Source organism: Alosa pseudoharengus, unplaced genomic scaffold (assembly GCF_046254945.1).
Source record: "Alosa pseudoharengus isolate Yale_2024_CS ecotype anadromous, Long Island Sound unplaced genomic scaffold, YU_APseudo_1.1 YU_APseudo_1.1_scf_8, whole genome shotgun sequence".
Classification (NCBI taxonomy): Eukaryota; Metazoa; Chordata; class Actinopteri; order Clupeiformes; family Clupeidae; genus Alosa; species Alosa pseudoharengus.
This window is the reverse complement of record NW_027468870.1, coordinates 40,819,778-40,838,751: the sequence shown is the minus strand read 5'-3', so window position 1 is coordinate 40,838,751 and position 18,974 is coordinate 40,819,778. Positions and strand designations below refer to the sequence as shown.

Here is an 18,974-nt window from a genome sequence, read left to right as displayed (position 1 = left end):
GCCTTGTATGTGAAAAAAAAACTTCTTCCCGAAGCACTTTTGAATTTATTTCCTCAGCATATTAGGTCATATCATAGATTATTATGGCCATTATTTGAACAGTGAAAATAATAATAAAAGAGTTTTTGAACTTTAATGTCACTAATGCTGATTATTCAATGATTCATTTGAATTTAAATATTTAAAATACCTTCACAGCAAAAATTATATGTGATTAATTTCGATTAATTAATCACAGAGTATGTAATTAATTAGATTAAAATTTTTAATCGATTGACAGCCCTAAAATTAATATTTAACTACGTATAAAACGTCTCTCATCATTAAAGCTCTGATATCACTGTGATGGCAACTCCGCCCAGCTCAAAGAAGGGAGAGGGGGAGGGAGACACACACACACACACACACACACACACACACACACACACACCACACGCGTCCAAAACTCAGCCAGGTGGTCGCTGAATAAAACTCCCACAAATACCACGGAACAACGTCGGCATTACTTAATCATATGACCAGTGTTCATAACAGCTACCGCATGCATACGGATAGCCGGACAGCCTGCAGATTAAGGCAACATGCAGACGAGCCTAGATGATAATTGACCCTTTGCTAAGTCCCGCCCCCTTACTGTAGTTACTGTTGCTAAGGCCGACAACCTCAGACCGGAGTTGACTAGAACTTCAATGGTAGCTGTAAGCCTGTCTGTAAAAGTTACATCCCAAGAGGCTCTTTTATAGCTCCTTTTACACTGAGATCACATAAAATTCAAGGGAGGAGGAGACGTCTTTTTGGCGCATCGTGTGTCTAAAAACGAGATGAAAATTTGCTGTGTCTGTTCACATGATCCGGCATTTTGGGGAGGCAGGACCAACTGGCAAATTAAAATGTGACTTGCAACAGGGGCCGTGTGATGGGCCTTTAGATGCAGCAGGTGTGTGATTTTCAAAACCATGGCGGGAGAACTGACTGCACTTTGGTTAGCTGCTGCCCACATTTTTAGTAGGTCTGCTCTACAAATAGATAGATAGAGATAGATAGATACTTTATTGATCCCCAAGGGGAAAATCAAGGTCTCAGTAGCATACAGACATCACACACAACATGCACTTACAGCAGAAATGGTAAATATAAGTATAAACATATAACCAAACTCCAGTGTACAATAGAGACATTAGAATATAAGAAAAACTAACAAAACTAAATACTAAATATACCATATAAATGAAATAAAAAATCCACAGTGTGCTTGAGGGTGATCAAGCATGAGACGCTTGCAGTGACAGGGCCGGGACTGGCCTGTAGTTCTGTGTGCATGGTGAGGTGCTCAAGAGAGTGAGTGTCATGGTGAAGGTGCAAAAAGTAGTCCAACAGTGCAAGAATAAGGTCTAGAGACCAGCATAAATAATATGGACAACTAAGAGAGTAAAGTATGATGTAGACAAGGTAATATAAAAAACTATGTCAGTGCAAGAATAGGTTGAGGTAATAGGGTTACAGCCATTCAGTATTGTAGCAGAAGCCATTGGTCATGTTCGCTAATATAGCATGAAAAACAGTGTAGCAGAAAAACAGTAGTAAAAACATTAGGCTGTGGACAGTAGTAAAACAGTAGTGGGCAGTCAGTACCCAAACATGGAGAGGGTGGAGGGTGCATGGCAGTGAGCGAAGTCTCCAGCTGATCAAGCTCTTTTGCTTTTTAATAGTGCTGTAGAGTGGATGACATTCATTGTCCAAGATGTTGATCAGTTTGTTCAGGGTCCTTTTGTCAGATATTGAAGTGATGCACTCTAGTTCAGCTCCCACTACAGAGCCAGCTTTCCTTACCAGCCTGTCAAGTCACCCAGCATCCTTCTTCTTTGTGCTTCCTCCCCAGCATACCACTGCATAGAAGAGGACGCTGGCAACAACAGACTGGTAGAACATCCTGAGGAGCTTGCTGCACATATTGAAGGACCGCAGCCTCCTCAGGAAGTACAGCCTGCTCTGCCCTTTCTTGTAGAGTGTGTAAGTGTTGGCTGACCAGTTGCCTGACCCCATCAATGGAGACTGGTAGCAGAGTGGGCTTAGTCCTGCGGAAATCCACCATTATCTCCTTGGTCTTTGAAGTGTTGAGTTGAAGGTGATTGAGTTTGCACCATTGCACAAAGTCCTCCACCAGGCTCCTGTACTCCTCCTCTTGCTCTTCCCTGATACACCCCACAATTGCAGTATCGTCAGAAAACTTCTGCATGTGGCATGACTCGGTGTTGTAGCAGAAGTCAGATTTGTACAGGGTGAACAGGACTGGAGAGAGCACAGTTCCCTGTGGTGCTCCGGTGCTGCTGATCACAGTGTCAGAGAGAGAGTTCTTCAGTCTGACGAACTGTGGTCGCTCGGTCAGGTAGTCTGTAATCCAGGTTACCAGGTGAGCGTCCACACCTATCTGCAAGAGCTTGTCTCCAAGTCTGAGGGATTGGATGGTGTTAAAAGCACTTGAGAAATCAAAGAACATGATTCTCACAGCACTTTTCCCCTTGTCTTGGTGAGAATGTGTCCTGTGTAGAAGATAAGTGATGGCATCGTCCACGCCCACTTTCTCCTGGTATGCAAACTGTAACGGGTCTAGTGCATGGTCGCTCCATTGTCTTCATCACATGTGATGTTAGAGCGACAGGCCTGTAGTCATTAAGCTCACTGGGGTGTGGCTTCTTAGGGACGGGGGTGAGACATGATGTCTTCCACAGTGTTGGACTTGTCCGAGACGTAGACTCAAGTTGAAGATGTGCTTCAGTGGCTCCCCCAGTTCAGCAGCACAGGCCTTGAGTACCCTTGGACACAGTTTGTCAGGCCCGGCTGCCTTACGAGGATGACGTTTTTTTAAATGATAACTTACTTGATCAGCCGTGATGATGGGGGGGATGAGGGGAGTGGAGGGGGAGGAGGAGGAGGGGTGCTTCTGAGAGGGTTGTCGTGTGGCTAGAGACTGATGGCCGTTGACTGAAGCCATTGTTGCCGCACTGCTCGTGATCACCATGTGGGGGAGGGGTGCGATAGACTGATCTGCAGTGATGATGGAGGGGGGAGGGGAGGGGGGCAGCATCTGGGGTCTGTGTGTCTGATGGCTGTTGACTGAAGTCATTATAACCTCGTTGTTCGTGGTCGCCACGTGGGGGAGGGGTGAAATATCCAGTGATGGTGGGGGTGAGTGTTGCACTGGTATTGAGGTGGTGTGGGGGTGGGGGCTGGGGGATGACCACCTCCTTGATGTCCCTGTCAAGGCTGCCAGAGTCTTGGACACCTCAACAGGCACAGGCAAGGAGGCATCAGGCGGGGGCAGGGCGTGGGGTGATGGGGGCTCAGATCGTTGGATGTCCCCGGGATGCAGAGCTGGAGAGACTGGGAGACTGGGAGGTGGGGGTAGGGCAGGCACGCAAACAAGAGCAGTACCTGGAGCTGGTGCAGGTTGTAAAAGTGGTTCAGCTGGTTCGCCCTGTCAAGGTCTCCCTTCACAGAGCTGCAGCTCTTCTTAAGGCCAGTGATGGACTTCATACAGTCCCACACCACTTTCATGTTGTTCTCTTGCAACTTCTGTTGCAACTTCTGTTCCATTTTCCTTCTGTAGTCCTCCTTAGCCTCTTTCAGCTTATTCTTGAGTTCCCCCTGTACTTGCCTCAGCTCTGCCATGTCCCCCTGTTTAAACGCCATCTTTTTCCTATTGAGAAGGGTCTTGACATTACTGGTTATCCAAGGCTTGTTATTTGGATAGCAGTGTACAGTCCTTGTGGGAACAACAATGTCCATACAGAAGTTCAGATAGTCAGTAGTGCAATGTGTGACCTCCTCTAAGTCCTCTCCATTCAGTAGCACACTCCAGTCAGTGGACTCAAAGCAGTCTCTCAGAGCCTCATCCGCTTCTGGTGTCCACTTCCTGAAGGTGCGCGTGGCAACCGGTAGCCTCTGAACTTTTGGCTTGTACATTGGCTGAAGATGAATGCAAGTGAAGTTGCTTTGCATCATAGTTCAGTAGCCTAGGCTACTATGTGTCGATGCTTAGAATGTCGGATTCTTGCGATCAACGTCTACAGACAAAAAGTCATTTGGAAGGGAAATTGAAGAGAAGCAGGGAGCAGTTTGAAGTTGAAAGACTCAATGATATGTTAAACGGCGTAGACAAAGACGTTTGGCTCTTCTTGGTCAATTTGCGTTGGGGTCTAAAAGAAGGATGTGGAGCATCCTCTGTCCTTTGTCAAATACAGTTGCATTTTCAGCCCTGACCAAAACCGTTTAGGAATGATTTAAGCAAAAGTGGGACGTGCAACATGTTTCATTCTCCCTCTTGGTTGAGATTAATGAAACAGCATGAGCAGGGTAGGAATTTCACGGCGGCCACGACGGCCATGGACGTCGTAGCCCCTTGCGTTGGCCGTGAAGCCCCTTTGAAAATCATAGGTTTACAGGCCACGGTGGCCTTGGTGCCCCCTTCTTTCAATATTCTGCTTTGTCCTACTAATAGCGATTTTTATTTAGCCTGTGGCCTGTCAAAATAATCTTAGCATTCACAGCGCAAATTAATTTAGTCTTTTACGCAGTGGAGAAAGTGACAGCACTAGAAAGTGCGTCCAAATTCACCCATTCTTCTCAGTTGAACTACTCGCGAAGTAGCTATTCATCACACAGACATCACAAGTATCACATGAAAGAGCTTTTTCTCAGCTTTTAAACGATGTTAGCCGATAATTGCTGTGTTAAACGGTTCGCGAGAAAAGTAAATAATATAATTCAATTTAATCATACATTCTACTGAAGGTTTTGCGTCCATGATCTCCCTACCCATTCATCTCGGTGGAATACTTCACGAACCCTTCTTTTAACACATGACAAACCACATATCAGAATAAACAGCAGACCTTACCGAACACAAAGGTGTAAAGCAGTCCCCTGTACAGTTAGCCGTTCCAGAGTAATCCAGTTTTGAATTTGCAGTAAATTTCGACATGCATGGATGTCTCCAAATTTGGGCTTTAAGTTTTACAATGTGTTTAAATTGTTCCACATGATTTCATAACTGGCCAAATACAAAATAAATGTTACAAATATCGCCTAGATATTGGTAAATCAGAGGACAGCTGACTAAGAGTTTGTGAAAGTAGCCTTAATGATCACAAAATGCTAAGCATGCATCTAGGCTATTTGAGTTTCTTTAAGCTGAGCTGTGCTACATTTAAATTGTTCAATACATGATTTCATAGCAGGCCAAATATAAAATACATTTTATATATAGCCTAGATATCTGTTTTTATTAGATGATCAGATGATTTACAGTTACATGTAATATGTCATGTTTCATGTTTTTGTAATGTTTCATACAGTGATGCAGGTCTACTGCAGTGAATAGGCTAAATACAACATCATTTTTATAGCCTACTACTGTATAGTTAACTTTGGCCTTGGTGCCCTGACATGTGGCCTTTGTGCCCCCCACCAAATATGCCCAACTGAAGGCCAAGTGGCCTTGCCCCCAGAATGGTGAAATTCCAAGCCTGAGCATGAGGGATGAATGAAACATAGGCCTAAAGTTTCTCCCGAATTTTGTTTGGCAAATTTAAAAACAGTCAGCTTACATTTTGAATCATACCCTACTTCTTTCTCTTTGTCCCCATGGTGGTATTGAAAAAAAAATGCATTTAGAAAAAAGAACGTTTGTGAGCCCTTGTTGACGGCCTATTGCCTTGTCATGTCAAGATCAAATATTTTCTCTAATGTGCAAATTTTAAACAAAATGGGATGAATTGAATGTAGGACATAGCATAGGCCTATAGTCCATATCTATTGTTTGAACAAGAACTCTGGATTTCACCACCATAGTCTTTATTAATGCTATCTAATCAGAAATTTAGCGTGCACAATCTTCACCAGAAAACTGGCTTAAACAAACAATCTAACAGGTTTTAGGAGATGAAATAGGCCTACAAAAAACAGACCAGGCCTCTATTTGAGAATGGCCTTTATTTATCCAAACCTATAGCCAAACCATACATGTAAAGAGACAGGTGTCTATTTAAGACTCTGCTTTTATTTGAATTTCTACAGTAAGCAGGTTGGATCGAGGGTAGGGAATCATTTTGTCTTAATATTTGCAGTTCAAGATGGGTGGAGTCAGGGCCAGTGTTGGAGGAAAGAGGGTAGGACCATTTGAGTTGTGTATTTTCAAAATATGCCGGCCGTTTTGCGAATCCCACACCCCACCTTTAAGTATTTCTGTTACTTTACATCTCTGGTAAGCTGTTCTAACATTTTAATCTATGGCAAGGCATATGCAATTACAATTATGCCTAGAAGCAATGAAACTACAGATATTGATAATAAACTAAATATATAGTTCAATTTCATGTTCAAATTTGTCTTATCAATCAAAAACCAGGGGATGTTAGGATCCTGCTGTAGGACGGTCTGTAGTTTTCTCGGCGGGTTGGAGGCTTTTCGAGTGTTGGTTCGAATGATTTCAAATCACTAAAAAAGGATGAGAGGATGACTTTCTCTTGACATGCACTTACAGGACCACAAAAAAAAATCATAAAAAGGGGTTGTTGGAGATTGGTTCAGATCGATGATGACTGCGGTATAAAAGTAAACTCGGCTGTCAGAAAAGGGCTGTTGGATTGGGAAAAAGAACATGATTTGCATTCCAGTGCTTGCAAAGTATCCCATTAATTTCTAAGAGAAATTATTTGGAAAGTACTTTCAACATTCATGACAAACTAATTAGTACCACAGTCAAGATAGGTAGTAACACTATTGGCTCCTCACAGATCTCCATACCCATCTTTATAATAACTACACACAATTCATCATTTATTAAGCCTTTGTTACTTATTAGTTAATGGTTTGTTTAATCATTAGTAATGTATCATCAGTAAAGCATTTGTTCACACAGTTATAAATGGTTTGTTCATAGTAAATAAGCCTATATCTAAAATATGTTTATACATTATTGTTAATACTTAATAAATCATGCAATAATATGTTTTTGATGAAGTAATATTTCCATTATTTAACAGTTGTTACACATGCACTAATAATTAGTTAGGGTGAGGATACATATTTTCTAAACCACTTCCTAATACTATAACTCATGATTAACTCAGGAGTTACAAGTGGTTAGTTAATGATATTTTGTGAGCTCGTCTAAAGTGAGGATGTTTTATGCCTTGCAACCTTTTATAACTGTGTTAACAAATGCTTTACTGATGATAAATTATGTATGAACAAGAAATTACTAATGATGAACAAACCATTAACTAATAAGTAACATAGGCTTAATAAATGATGAATTGTGTGTAGTTATTATAAAGTGTTACCACAATCCATTTTACTCACCATTTTTCTGCCTCCTCCAAGTCAGCAAAGACACTATTGGTAGAATAGGGCTTCCTATGAAAGGTACGGATGTGTGGATACTCCTGTCTTCCTGCTCGTGCATCACTCATCCTCCTTTGGTATGCTTCCAGTGCTTCTTGTCTGTATATTGTACAACCCCATATCAGAAGAATTTGGAATGTAGGCGGAAGTTTGAATAAAAACAGAATGTAATCTCGTAAACTCATATTAATTTGCAAAAAGGACACAGACAACATATCAAATGTTGAAAATGACAAATTTTGCTATTTCATGGAAAATATATATTAATTTTGAATTTGATACCAGCAACACGTTTCAAAAAATGTTGGGGCAGGGGAACAAAATGCTGGAAAAATTGAGTAATGATAAAGAAAACAAAAGGGAGATTGTGGAAATTGTAAAGTATTTGGGGAGTTCATCATCTACAGCAGGGCCGTAGTCACCATAGACATTGAGGGTCTATTGTCCCCCCCAATATTCAAATATGACCAAAATGTCCCCCCCAATATACGGAAAAATAGAGAAAGAAAAAAGCGCTAGACTAGGCCTACAGGAAACCTACACGCATCTGAAATGTAATCAAACATAAATAACGCACAAATTAGTGACCTAGTGATGGTTCCAGAGTAGCCTAGACCTGAGTGGTTTGTCCTGGTGGTTTTCCGTTTTTCGTTAGTGGCGTGCGCTATCAAAAGCTTCCATTTACTGCACCCTACTGCGGTGAGGTAGGGCTGTCAACAATATCGCAAAAGCTACCGGTACAATTTTCAGAAAACTTGTTGGAAAGGTGTAGCACAGGCTAAGGAAATCCCATACATTTTTGGAGCCGATCAGACTCAAACATTTGAAACATTTTCCATACTGTATTGTAGCTTGAAACGTTTTATTTTAAATTATGAATTTGTGCAAGCCTGTGTCATTCATTTCTTTCACATGTCTTTCAACATAAATAATGCATTAATATGCTAGTAGTAATGCCAGACATTACCGTTTATAGGCCTCTTAGAAATGGTTGTTGCATCTTGCATATTATTTAGATGCGCACTCAATCGCGCATCCATGCAGGCAAAATGTAGGAATCAAATGTGGCGACGGCACACAAGTTGGAAAAAACGTTTACAATGCACTGGCGGTGATAGCCTACAGTTAACCCTTAGAACCCGATTGACGCAAAGTGCGTCAAAAAACACACCCTTTCTTCTCTGTTACATTGCTCCGCGACTGTTCATCGCAACGAGATGAAACCATTATTGCATGACAGAGAAGAAGTGGGGCTTTCCAAAGAGACTACGCACTTGTCTGTACGATCAAGTATGAAAATTAAAAAAAATCATGAAATTAAATCAAATTGCATCATATTTATAGTCTATATTTCTCTGCGTTCACCTGCGCACCCATTACTCTCGTTTGAATTACTCGCGAACCCGTGATCGCATAGATATGGCAAGCATATCAGATGAAAGAGGAGAAACAGGGCTATCCATTGGTACCATGGATATGGATCTTTCTGGCTTATAAAAACAGACGAAGTGACTGCAAAATATTAACATCATGTACACAAACCAACGCTGCACACCCATTACTCTCGTTTGAATTACTGATCGGATAGATATGCCATATGCCATATGTATGTCAGATGAAAGAGGAGACACAGAGCTATCATTTGATACCAAATACATCCTTCTGGGTTATAAAACAGACGAAGTGACAGCAAAATAATAACTTCATATAGCTGGACTTACCCCACGTTTTTGTCTGTTTTTGTGGCAAAGCATGTTTATAATCCAACACTATCGTGTGTTTCTCTATGGCAAAACATGTTCATAATCCGGTTTTGAGATCCTAGCAAATTCCTGCATGGCATCCAATTCAAGGCTCACATTGCATCCCAATTTGTTCAACAAAGAAATACCTTTTTTGCCTTTCCTTTGTTCATGGCAATGCAGTAAAAAGTTGAGAATCATCATGAGTGCATACACCATAGTCACACATGCTAACAGGCAAATTTGGGTCAAGTCAGATCAGTTTGTGTCACAGATATGGAGCGCAGAATGGTCATTTTTCATTGCTAAATAAAAAAAGGCATTTATTTCCGTAAATCACACACCACATATTTCTGTAAATTGCTCAGCCCCAGAGTATCCCTCCAACATGGCAATTATATTGACCGATTCAGGACAGCCTGCCCTACACACACATAAAATGCATGTAGAGCTATGAGCTTGCTGTGGTGAGATACAGGTCAAAATATAAGAATTTTATGCTAGTACTAATGCTAGAATGCTAGTACTAATTCATGACATGATCTGTCATGATCATGATCTGGATCTGGATAGCCTAGACTCTGCTGAAAAAAACAATATATAATATGTGTGTGTGGCACTTACAATGACCAGAAAAAAATCCTAATGAATAAAGGTAGTGAAAATGCCCTAAAAACAGCTTAGGGTTCTAAGGGTTAATGTGAATCGCGGACAATAACCAAAGAAAGGAATTTGCACCTCCATTCACCAAATAAAGGCTGTAGTAGGCCTAGTGTTTCTACATTTATGACCTTGGATTTAGTCTGCTCCATCTGGCATAACTCCCCTCAATCTCCAATGCCTGGACCTAGCTGTCTCAGATCACCGTGCCATCCTCTTCTCGGTACCTGAGCCCCCACCCAGACTGCGTGTGAATCGAACAATCACGTTCAGGAACATCAAGTGCATATCCACACCTGTACTGTCGAGCATTCTGGCAGAACATCTTGCCTCCCACCCCTCCAGCTACTCTGTCGATGCCCTTACTGAGCACTACAACAAAGCTCTCTCTCACAGTCTGGATCCTGTAGCCCCCCATGAAGACTCGGTCCATCACTTTCAGCCAGCCCGCGCCTTGGTTCACTCCTGAGCTCCGCCATCTGAAGGCAGCTGGGCACCGGCTTGAAAGGCTGTACAAAAAATCTGGACTGGTTGTACATCAAGAGGCCTACAAAGATCATGTGGGGAATTACAAAAAGGCTCTCTCCAGGACTAAAACTGTACTACTCCACTCTCATCAGTAAACACCAGAATCAACCAAAAGCAGCTCTTCTCAACTGTAAACCGTCTCCTCCGCCCTCCAGATCCACCCCAACCATCAGATGCTGCAGAACTCTGCTGCAAGTTCCAAACTTTCTTCCAGCAGAAAGGGGACGACATCCACCTGCAGCTCCGTCAGACAGGTGCCCCATGTCCACCTGCCTTTCACCTGAAGGACTGCAACTCCACCTCTTCTGCTCATCCACATCAGTGCTCTCTCTCCTCATTCTCACCACTCAGTAATGACCAGGTCATGGATCTTGTGTCAAAAGCTACATGTAAATCCACCTCTAGCAAACTGGACCCCATGCCCACGGCCCTGGTAAAGGCGTGTCTGCCCACACTTTGCCCTACCATGACCGACATTATTAACACCTCTCTCACATCTGGTGTGGTGCCATCTAGTTATAAAACGGCTGTGGTCATTCCCACCCTCAAAAAACCCACCCTGGACCCTGACGATCCTGGAAATTACCGCCCAATCTCCAACCTACCCTTCCTCAGCAAGATCCTGGAAAAAGCGGTGGCTGCCCAACTTCAACACCACATGTCCCACCATAACCTCTATGAACCCCTCCAATCTGGCTTTCGACCCCACCACAGCACGGAGACAGCGCTCATTAAGATCATGAACGACCTCCTCATAGCTGCAGACAATGGCCTCATCAGCCTTCTCATTCTCCTAGACCTATCTGCAGCTTTTGACACAGTCTCCCATACCATCTTGCTTCACCGTCTCCATGAACACTTAGGACTCTCTGACTCCGCTCTCTCCTGGTTTCACTCCTACCTCTTCACTAGGACGCAATACATCACTATCAAGGATTCCAACTCGACCCCAGCTCCAGTCAACCATAGCGTGCCCCAAGGCTCAGTGCTTGGCCCCCTGCTGTTCACCATCTATATGCTCCCTCTCGGCCAGATCATCCATCAGCATGGGCTCAGTTTCCACTGCTATGCTGATGACACCCAGCTTTACATTAGCGCTAAACCATCTCCCTCCCCTATCACTAGTTCACTGCCTGCATGACATAAAGACTTGGATGGCCACCAACCTGCTCAAACTCAACAACAACAAGACAGAGCTCATGGTGGTGGCCCCTCCGTCTCTGTCCAAGAAAGTTGGGGACGTCTTATTGAACGTAGATGGCTTTACCATCAGGCCCTCCCAAGAAGTGCGTAACTTGGGTGTGATTCTGGACTGCAACCTCTCACTCCAAGCTCACATCAGTAACATCACCAAATCCGCCTTCTTCCACCTCAAAAACATCTGCAGACTCCAGCCCTCACTGTCAGACACTGTTGCGGAGACTCTGACACATGCCTTCATCACCTCCCGTCTGGACTACTGTAACGGTGTCCTTTATGGTCTTCCCACCAAAGCACTGGACAAGCTACAGCGTGTCCAAAACTCGGCTGCCAGGATCCTCACACACACAAAGCGATGGCAACACATTACCCCCACACTCAAGCAGCTTCACTGGCTCCCGGTGAAGTCACGCATCACCTACAAAATCTTACTCCTTACATACAAATCCCTCAATGCTCTTGCTCCCCAGTACCTCTCCGATCTCATCCAGCATCACTCCCAGCCAAGGTCCCTGAGGTCCTCTGGCAAGGACCCGCTTGTCATCCCCCGTTCCAGGCTACGGACTTTTGGTGACAGAGCCTTCGGTGTTGCTGCCCCCACCCTTTGGAACAGTCTACCTCTCCATATCCGCCAAGCCCACACACTGGCTACGTTCAAAAAGCACCTAAAATCACATTTATTCACTGAGGCCTATGGTCCTTAACCCCCCTGCCCCCCAACCCTCTCCTCTCTTCTCCCCTCTATTCCCCTGCCCTATCTCCTTTTGTAAAGCGACCTTGGGTTACTTGAAAGGCGCTATATAAAACCAAGTTATTATTATTATTATTATTATTATTATTTAGGGCTGTCAAAATAACTGATTAATTGAATTTCGATTAATTAATTTGAGAAAAAATAACTGATTAAAAAAATTAGTGCAGATTAATCGATTCCGTATGACTTTTGACCCCGAGCCGTTCTAGTCAGTAAAATTTAGACTGTAAAATGAAGAAGAGAGAAGAAAACGTGCTGCCTGGATCATTAATCTGGAACATTTACTTTTAAAAAACGGCCTGATGGTGTTGATAAAAAATAAAGTGTTGAAAATAAAGTCCTCTGCAATGTCTGCAGCAAGGATTTGCATATCACATGAGTTAATCAACTCTGTAGTCGCACATCAATACAAAGAAATAAGTGATGACATTGAGGGGAGTGTTAATTTATTTTCATTGTGTCCCCTAGGTTATATCTGTGGCCTGAAATGCCTTGTATGTGAAAAAAAAACTTCTTCCCTAAGCACTTTTGAATTTATTTCCTCAGCATATTAGGGCATATCATAGATTATTATGGCAATTATTTGAACAGTGAAAATAATAATAAAAGAGTCTTTGAACTTTAATGTCACTAATGCTGATTATTCAATGATTCATTTGAATTTAAATATTTAAAATACTTTCACAGCAAAAATTATATATGCGAATAATTTATATTAATTAATCACAGAGTATGTAATTAATTAGATTTTTTTTTTTTATCGATTGACAGCCCTATTATTATTATTACATGTTGGCACAAAACGTCATTTCAGTCAGAAGCCAGTCTATAGCCTAATGCAGGGGGTAACGTGAGTCAGACAGAAGAGGGGCCTGTCTTAGTAGCCTATTCCTGAATCCTGTCTCTTTCAAACTACATTAAAATTGTGTGATTAGCCGCCAGCATAATAAAATCTAAAATAAAAGACAAAATCTTATTAGGTTATAGGTCCAAACCTATGAGTCTAAGCCTTAGTTAAAAAAAATCTTCAGGTGTAAGTAATAAGTCAAAGAACCACATTCTGTGTAATATAGAGGTTAACAAAGATACTCTAGTTTGTAATTTCTTTTAAAGTATACATTTTGAAGACAAATGGAGTCATACCACAGGTCCAGGGATGGATTACTGAATTGGCTTACTGGGCCCAAGCCTCTGTGTTAAGTTGCTTCTTCTCCAACCTTCTCTTTTCACAAAACTCACCAGAAGTCATAATTTAAAGGGTCATTTTTAAAAAAAAGTAAAAGTCTTAGTGGGATTATGCCTCAGGACCCCTCTATCTGGAGGAGGGGGGGGTATCTTTGCCCAGGGGTTCATAATCCATCCATGCCATGCCCGTCAAAAGTTTGGAATACCCTAATTAACTGACTTAACTAACGACTTGTTTGTGATTTTAATAATATTTTTTGCATGGAAGGAAATGTATTGAAATTCTGTTTGGAGGTCCCTCAGACCCCACCACAGATTTGGTCCCCCCCAATGTTGACATCATGACTACGGCCTTGATCTACATTACATAATATCATTAAAATATTCAGAGAATCCAGAGAAATCTTTGCACAACATTGGATGGCCGTGGTCTTTTGGACCTCAGATGGCACAACATTAAAACCAGACCTGTTTATGTAAAGAAAATCACTGTATGGGCTCATGAAAACTTCTGATAACCATTGTCTATGAGCAGTCTGATACTCAATTCATAAATGCTAATGTAAATATTACCATGCAACAGACAAAAATATATTTAGACGTAAGATAGATAGATAGATAGATAGATAGATATTGATCCCCAAGGGGAAATTCATGGTCTCAGTAGCATACAGACATCACACACAACATGCACTTACAGCAAAAAAAAAAATATATATATAAGTATACAAATATAAAAAACTCCACTGCACAGTAGAAGATACAAAATTAGGGCTGTCAATCGATTAAAAAAATAATCTAATTAATTACATACTCTGTGATTAATTAATCGAAATTAATCGCATATATAATTTTTGCTGTGAAAGTATTTTAAATATTTAAATTCAAATGAATCATTGAATAATCAGCATTAGTGACATTAAAGTTCAAAAACTCTTTTATTATTATTTTAATAATGGCCATAATAATCTATGATATGACCTAATATGCTGAGGAAATAAATTCAGAAGTGCTTCGGGAAGAAGTTGTTTTTTCACATACAAGGAATTTCAGGCCACAGATATAACCTTTTTAAAAGTAAATGTTCCAGTCAATGATCTAGGCAGCACATTTTCTTCTCTCTCCTTCATTTTACAGTCTAATTAATGGTTACTGACTACAACGACGCGGGATCAAAGGTCATACGGAATCGATTAATCTGCGTTATTTCTTTTAATCAGTTATTTTTTCTCAAATTAATTAATCAAAATTAATCAGTTATTTTGACAGCCCTAAAAATACTAAAATACTTAATACTAAAAAAAACTAAATCAAATATCCACATAGTATGCTTACAGATGATCAAGCATGAGGCTCTTGCCATGATAGGGCAGGGACTGAGCCTGTAGTTCCATATGCATGGTAAGGTGCTCTATGAGAGTGATGGTGCAAATAAGTAAGTCCAACAGTGCAAGAATAAAGTCTAGAGACCAGCATAAAATAAATATGGACATATAAGAGAATAATGTAGACAAGTAATATAAAAATATCAGTGCAATAATAGGTTGAAGTAGTAGGGTTACAGCCATGGTCAAGTATTAAATAAAAAGTATTAAGTATGGCCACAATCCAGGCTGTGGGAGGGAGGGATGGGATATGCATATGTGCTAATATAGCATGTAAACAGTGTAGCAGTAAAAACAGTAGGCTAGTACGTACACAAACATGGAGAAGGTGGAGAGGCAGACAGACTATGCAGAGAAGTCTATCTCTCCTCTACCCTTAAGTGAAGCATTGAACAGTTCAATGGTCCTGGGGACAAATGACTTCCTCAGTCTGTCAGTAGTGCATGACAGTGAGGGTCTCCAGCTGATCAAGCTCTTCTGCTTTGTAATAGTGCTGTGGAGTGGATGACATTCATTGTCTAATATGTTGATCAGTTTGTCCAGGGTCCTTTTGTCTGATATTGAAGTGATGCACTCCAGTTCGGCTCCCACGACAGAGCCAGCTTTCCTTACCAGCCTATCAAGTCGCCCAGCATCTTTCTTCTTTGTGCTTCCTCCCCAGCATTACACAGCATAGAAGAGGACGCTGGCAACAACAGACTGTTAAAACATTCTGAGGAGCTTACTGCAGACATTGAAGGACCGCAGCCTCCTCAGGAAGCACAGCCTGCTCTGCCCTCTCTTGTAGAGTGCTTCAGTATTGGCTGACCAGTCCAGTTTATTGTCCAGGTGTAAGCCCTGATACTTGTAGATGTTTACCACCTCCACATTGACCCCATCAATGGAGACTGGTAGCAGAGCGGGCTTAGACCTGCGGAAATCCACCACCATCTCCTTGGTCTTCGAAGTATTGAGTTGAAGGTGGTTGAGTTTGCACCATTGCTCAAAGTCCTCCACCAGGCTCCTGTACTCCTCTTGCTCGTCCCTGATACACCTCACAATTGCAGTATCATCAGAGAACTTCTGCAAGTGGCATGACTCAGTGTTGTAGCAGAAGTCAGATGTGTACAGGGTGAACAGGACTGGTCGAGAGCACAGGTCCCTGTGGCGCTCCGGTGCTGCTGATCACAGTGTCAGAGAGACAGTTCTTCAGTCTGACGAAGTGTGGCCGCTCTGTCAGGTGATCTGTAATCCAGGATACCAGGTGAGCGTCCACACCCATCTGCAAGAGCTTGTCTCCAAGTCTGAGGGGTTGGATGGTGTTGAGAAATCAAAGAACATCAAAGAGTCTCACAGCACTTTTCCACTTGTCTAGGTGAAAATGTGTCCTGTGTAGGAGATAAGTGATGGCATCGTCCACGCCCACTTTCTCCTGGTATGCAAACTGTAGCAGGTCTAGTGCATGGCGTACCTGGGGTCTGAGTATGCACAAAACCAGTCGCTCCATTGTCTTCATCACGTGTGATGTTAGAGCGACAGGCCTGTAGTCATTAAGCTCACTTGGGTGTGGCTTCTTAGGGACGGGGGTGAGACTTCCACAGTGTTGGGACTCGTCCGAGACAGAGACTCTAATTGAAGATGTGCTTCAGTGGCTCCCCCAGTTCAGCAGCACAGACCTTGAGCAGCCTTGGACACAGTCTGTCAGGCCCGGCTGCCTTCCTAGGTCGGAGTTTCATCAGCTGTCCTTGATCTGCCATGATGATGGGATGGGGCGGGGGGGGGGGGGGGGGTATGGGTGCGTCTGAGGGGGTTGTCGGGTTGGCTGAAGCCATTGTCACCATGTGGGGAAGGGGTGCGATAGCCTATGATGGTGGGGGTGAGTGTTGCACTGGGAGTGAGGGGGGAGGTGTGGGTTGGGCAGGCAAGCAAGCAAAAGCAGTGTCTGAGTCAGCAGGGGGTGGTGGACAGACCACTGCGCCATTGGAGCTGGACAGGGGCGCAGCTACCCATTTTTTGAGGGGTATGCAACAACAAATTGGCGCCCCCCCCCCCCCCCTCCCAAAAAAAAGAAAAACACAAACAAGTAAAGTAAAACAAAAGGCCAATAATTTACACTAATAGGTTATTATCACTATTGTCACTATTATTTTTAAAGAAATTCTACCAATTTGAACTTAACCGAAGTATTGTTAAATGGTGCATTGTCACTTTAAGCGAGTCTAAACGGTTCTCATACCGTCCTTTTACCAGCTGTTGCTCACTGTTAGGGGATGCCCACGGCGGCAGCCGTATCCACACACAACAACAACGCTGTCTAGGGGAAACTAAATACGTACACTTCTACCTGCCATGGGTCCCTAACCTCAGTGTAGCATTATGTCGTGTCAGTCAGTGGGTAGGAGGCTAATTGCGTGGGTGCAACAACCAGAGGGGTAGGCCTACGCCAGCTTACCTCAAATTCTCGTCTCCAGGCCAGCCCAAGCTACCGGCCTGATGCCGGCCAGCCCAAGCGTCCGTATGTCCAAGTTTACAAAAGGGGAAAGGGGGGGGGGTCAGTCGCTGTAGCCCAGTCCTACAATCCCAAAGGTCCTAAAAGAGTCCTGAAGTCCCAAGGCGAAAATCCCAGAGACTCACCGAACTCCAGTCCTCTTCCAGCGACGACAAACGCTGCCGTCCCACAATAGCGCTCTTTTTCCATTACCCACCTGAGCTGCCTTAATAGCTCAATGAGCCAATAAGTGGCCAGAGGTGAGCCAACGCCCCCTCTGGTGGATGGGATGTGAAAAATGACCGTCTCATGTCTGACCTGTGCATCTATCCTAACATCCCTCCCCCCTTCAAACAAAAAACAAAAAAAACAAACAAAAACCAAATCCCTTTTATTTCATTTATTTATACATCCCCCCCCCCCCCCCCCCCCCTTTTTTTTTTTTTTTAAAACTCATTTGGGGTTGTCTCCCTAGCCATCTTTAAAGTTCATGACCTCACAATCAGTAGAGGGGATTTTTTTTTTCAATCCAAGTCATTATAGTTAGTCACAGGCAGTAACAAAAAATGCAATTCAACCCCACAATCTAGACAATGTGTCAGCTATCAGGTTATCTTTTCCCGGGAGATGCTGGATTATGAGGCTATAGGGCTGCAGCACTAAACTCCATCGGAAAACCCGCTGGTTAGACCCTCTGAACCTAGCCAAGAAGGTGAGAGGGTTGTGATCCGTATATACCACCACATCCTCCCCTCCTCCAGCTAGATATACTTCAAAGTGCTGCACCGCTAGCACAAGTGCCAATGCTTCTTTCTCGATAGTAGAATAACCTTTCTGATGTATGTTCAACTTCTTGGAGAAGTACGCCACTGGTTTATCAATTCCGGAAGGGTCACTTTGAAGCAGCACCGCCCCTATCCCTACATCACATGCATCCACCGCAAGTTTAAAAGGTCTCTGAAAATCTGGAGCTTGCAAAACCGGCTCACACGATAAAATAGCTTTAATCTGATCCAGTGCTAATTGACATCTCTCGCTCCAAAGGAACTTGACCCCTTTTCTTAACAAATTAGTCAACGGCTCCGTCACCGCTGCAAAGTTGGGTACAAATTTCCTATAGAACCCACACATCCCCAACAGTCGCATCAGCTGCCTTCGTGTCCGTGGAGGTGGGACCTCCAGGATGGCCTGAATCTTGGCAGCCCTTGGCAACACAGCCCCCTGGCCTACCTGATGCCCAAGGTAAGTAACCTGCCCTTTACCCAGCTCGCATTTCGGCAGATTAACTACCAGACTTGCCTCCTCAAACCTCTGAAATAGATGTTCAATATGACCCAGATGTTCGGGCCAGGAGTTACTGTATACGACCACATCATCTATGTACGTAACTACGTTTGATAACCCCGATGTAACATGGTTCATTAATCTTTGGAATGAGGCTGGAGCGTTTTTCATACCAAAGGGTAACACAAGGCACCGATATAACCCCTCTGGAGTAACAAAAGCAGACACCTCCTTCGCATGATCTGACAAAGGGACCTGCCAATAACCTTTCAAAAGGTCAAACTTCGACACAAACTGGGCCTTCCCTATCTGATCAATGCAATCTTCCAGTCTGGGAATTGGGAAAGCATCTGTTTTTGTCACGG

The 18,974-nt window shown here is 43.0% G+C and overlaps 1 protein-coding gene across 1 annotated transcript in view; it reads right to left on the bottom strand.

The window, feature by feature from the left end:
- Positions 1-18,974, bottom strand: part of LOC143111315 (basal body-orientation factor 1-like) — a 151,623-nt gene that overhangs the window by 32,288 nt on the left and 100,361 nt on the right. The window contains exon 9 of the mRNA XM_076273522.1: positions 7,363-7,503. Within this exon, the coding sequence (XP_076129637.1) occupies positions 7,363-7,503 (141 nt within the window). The remainder of the gene's footprint in view (positions 1-7,362; positions 7,504-18,974) is intronic.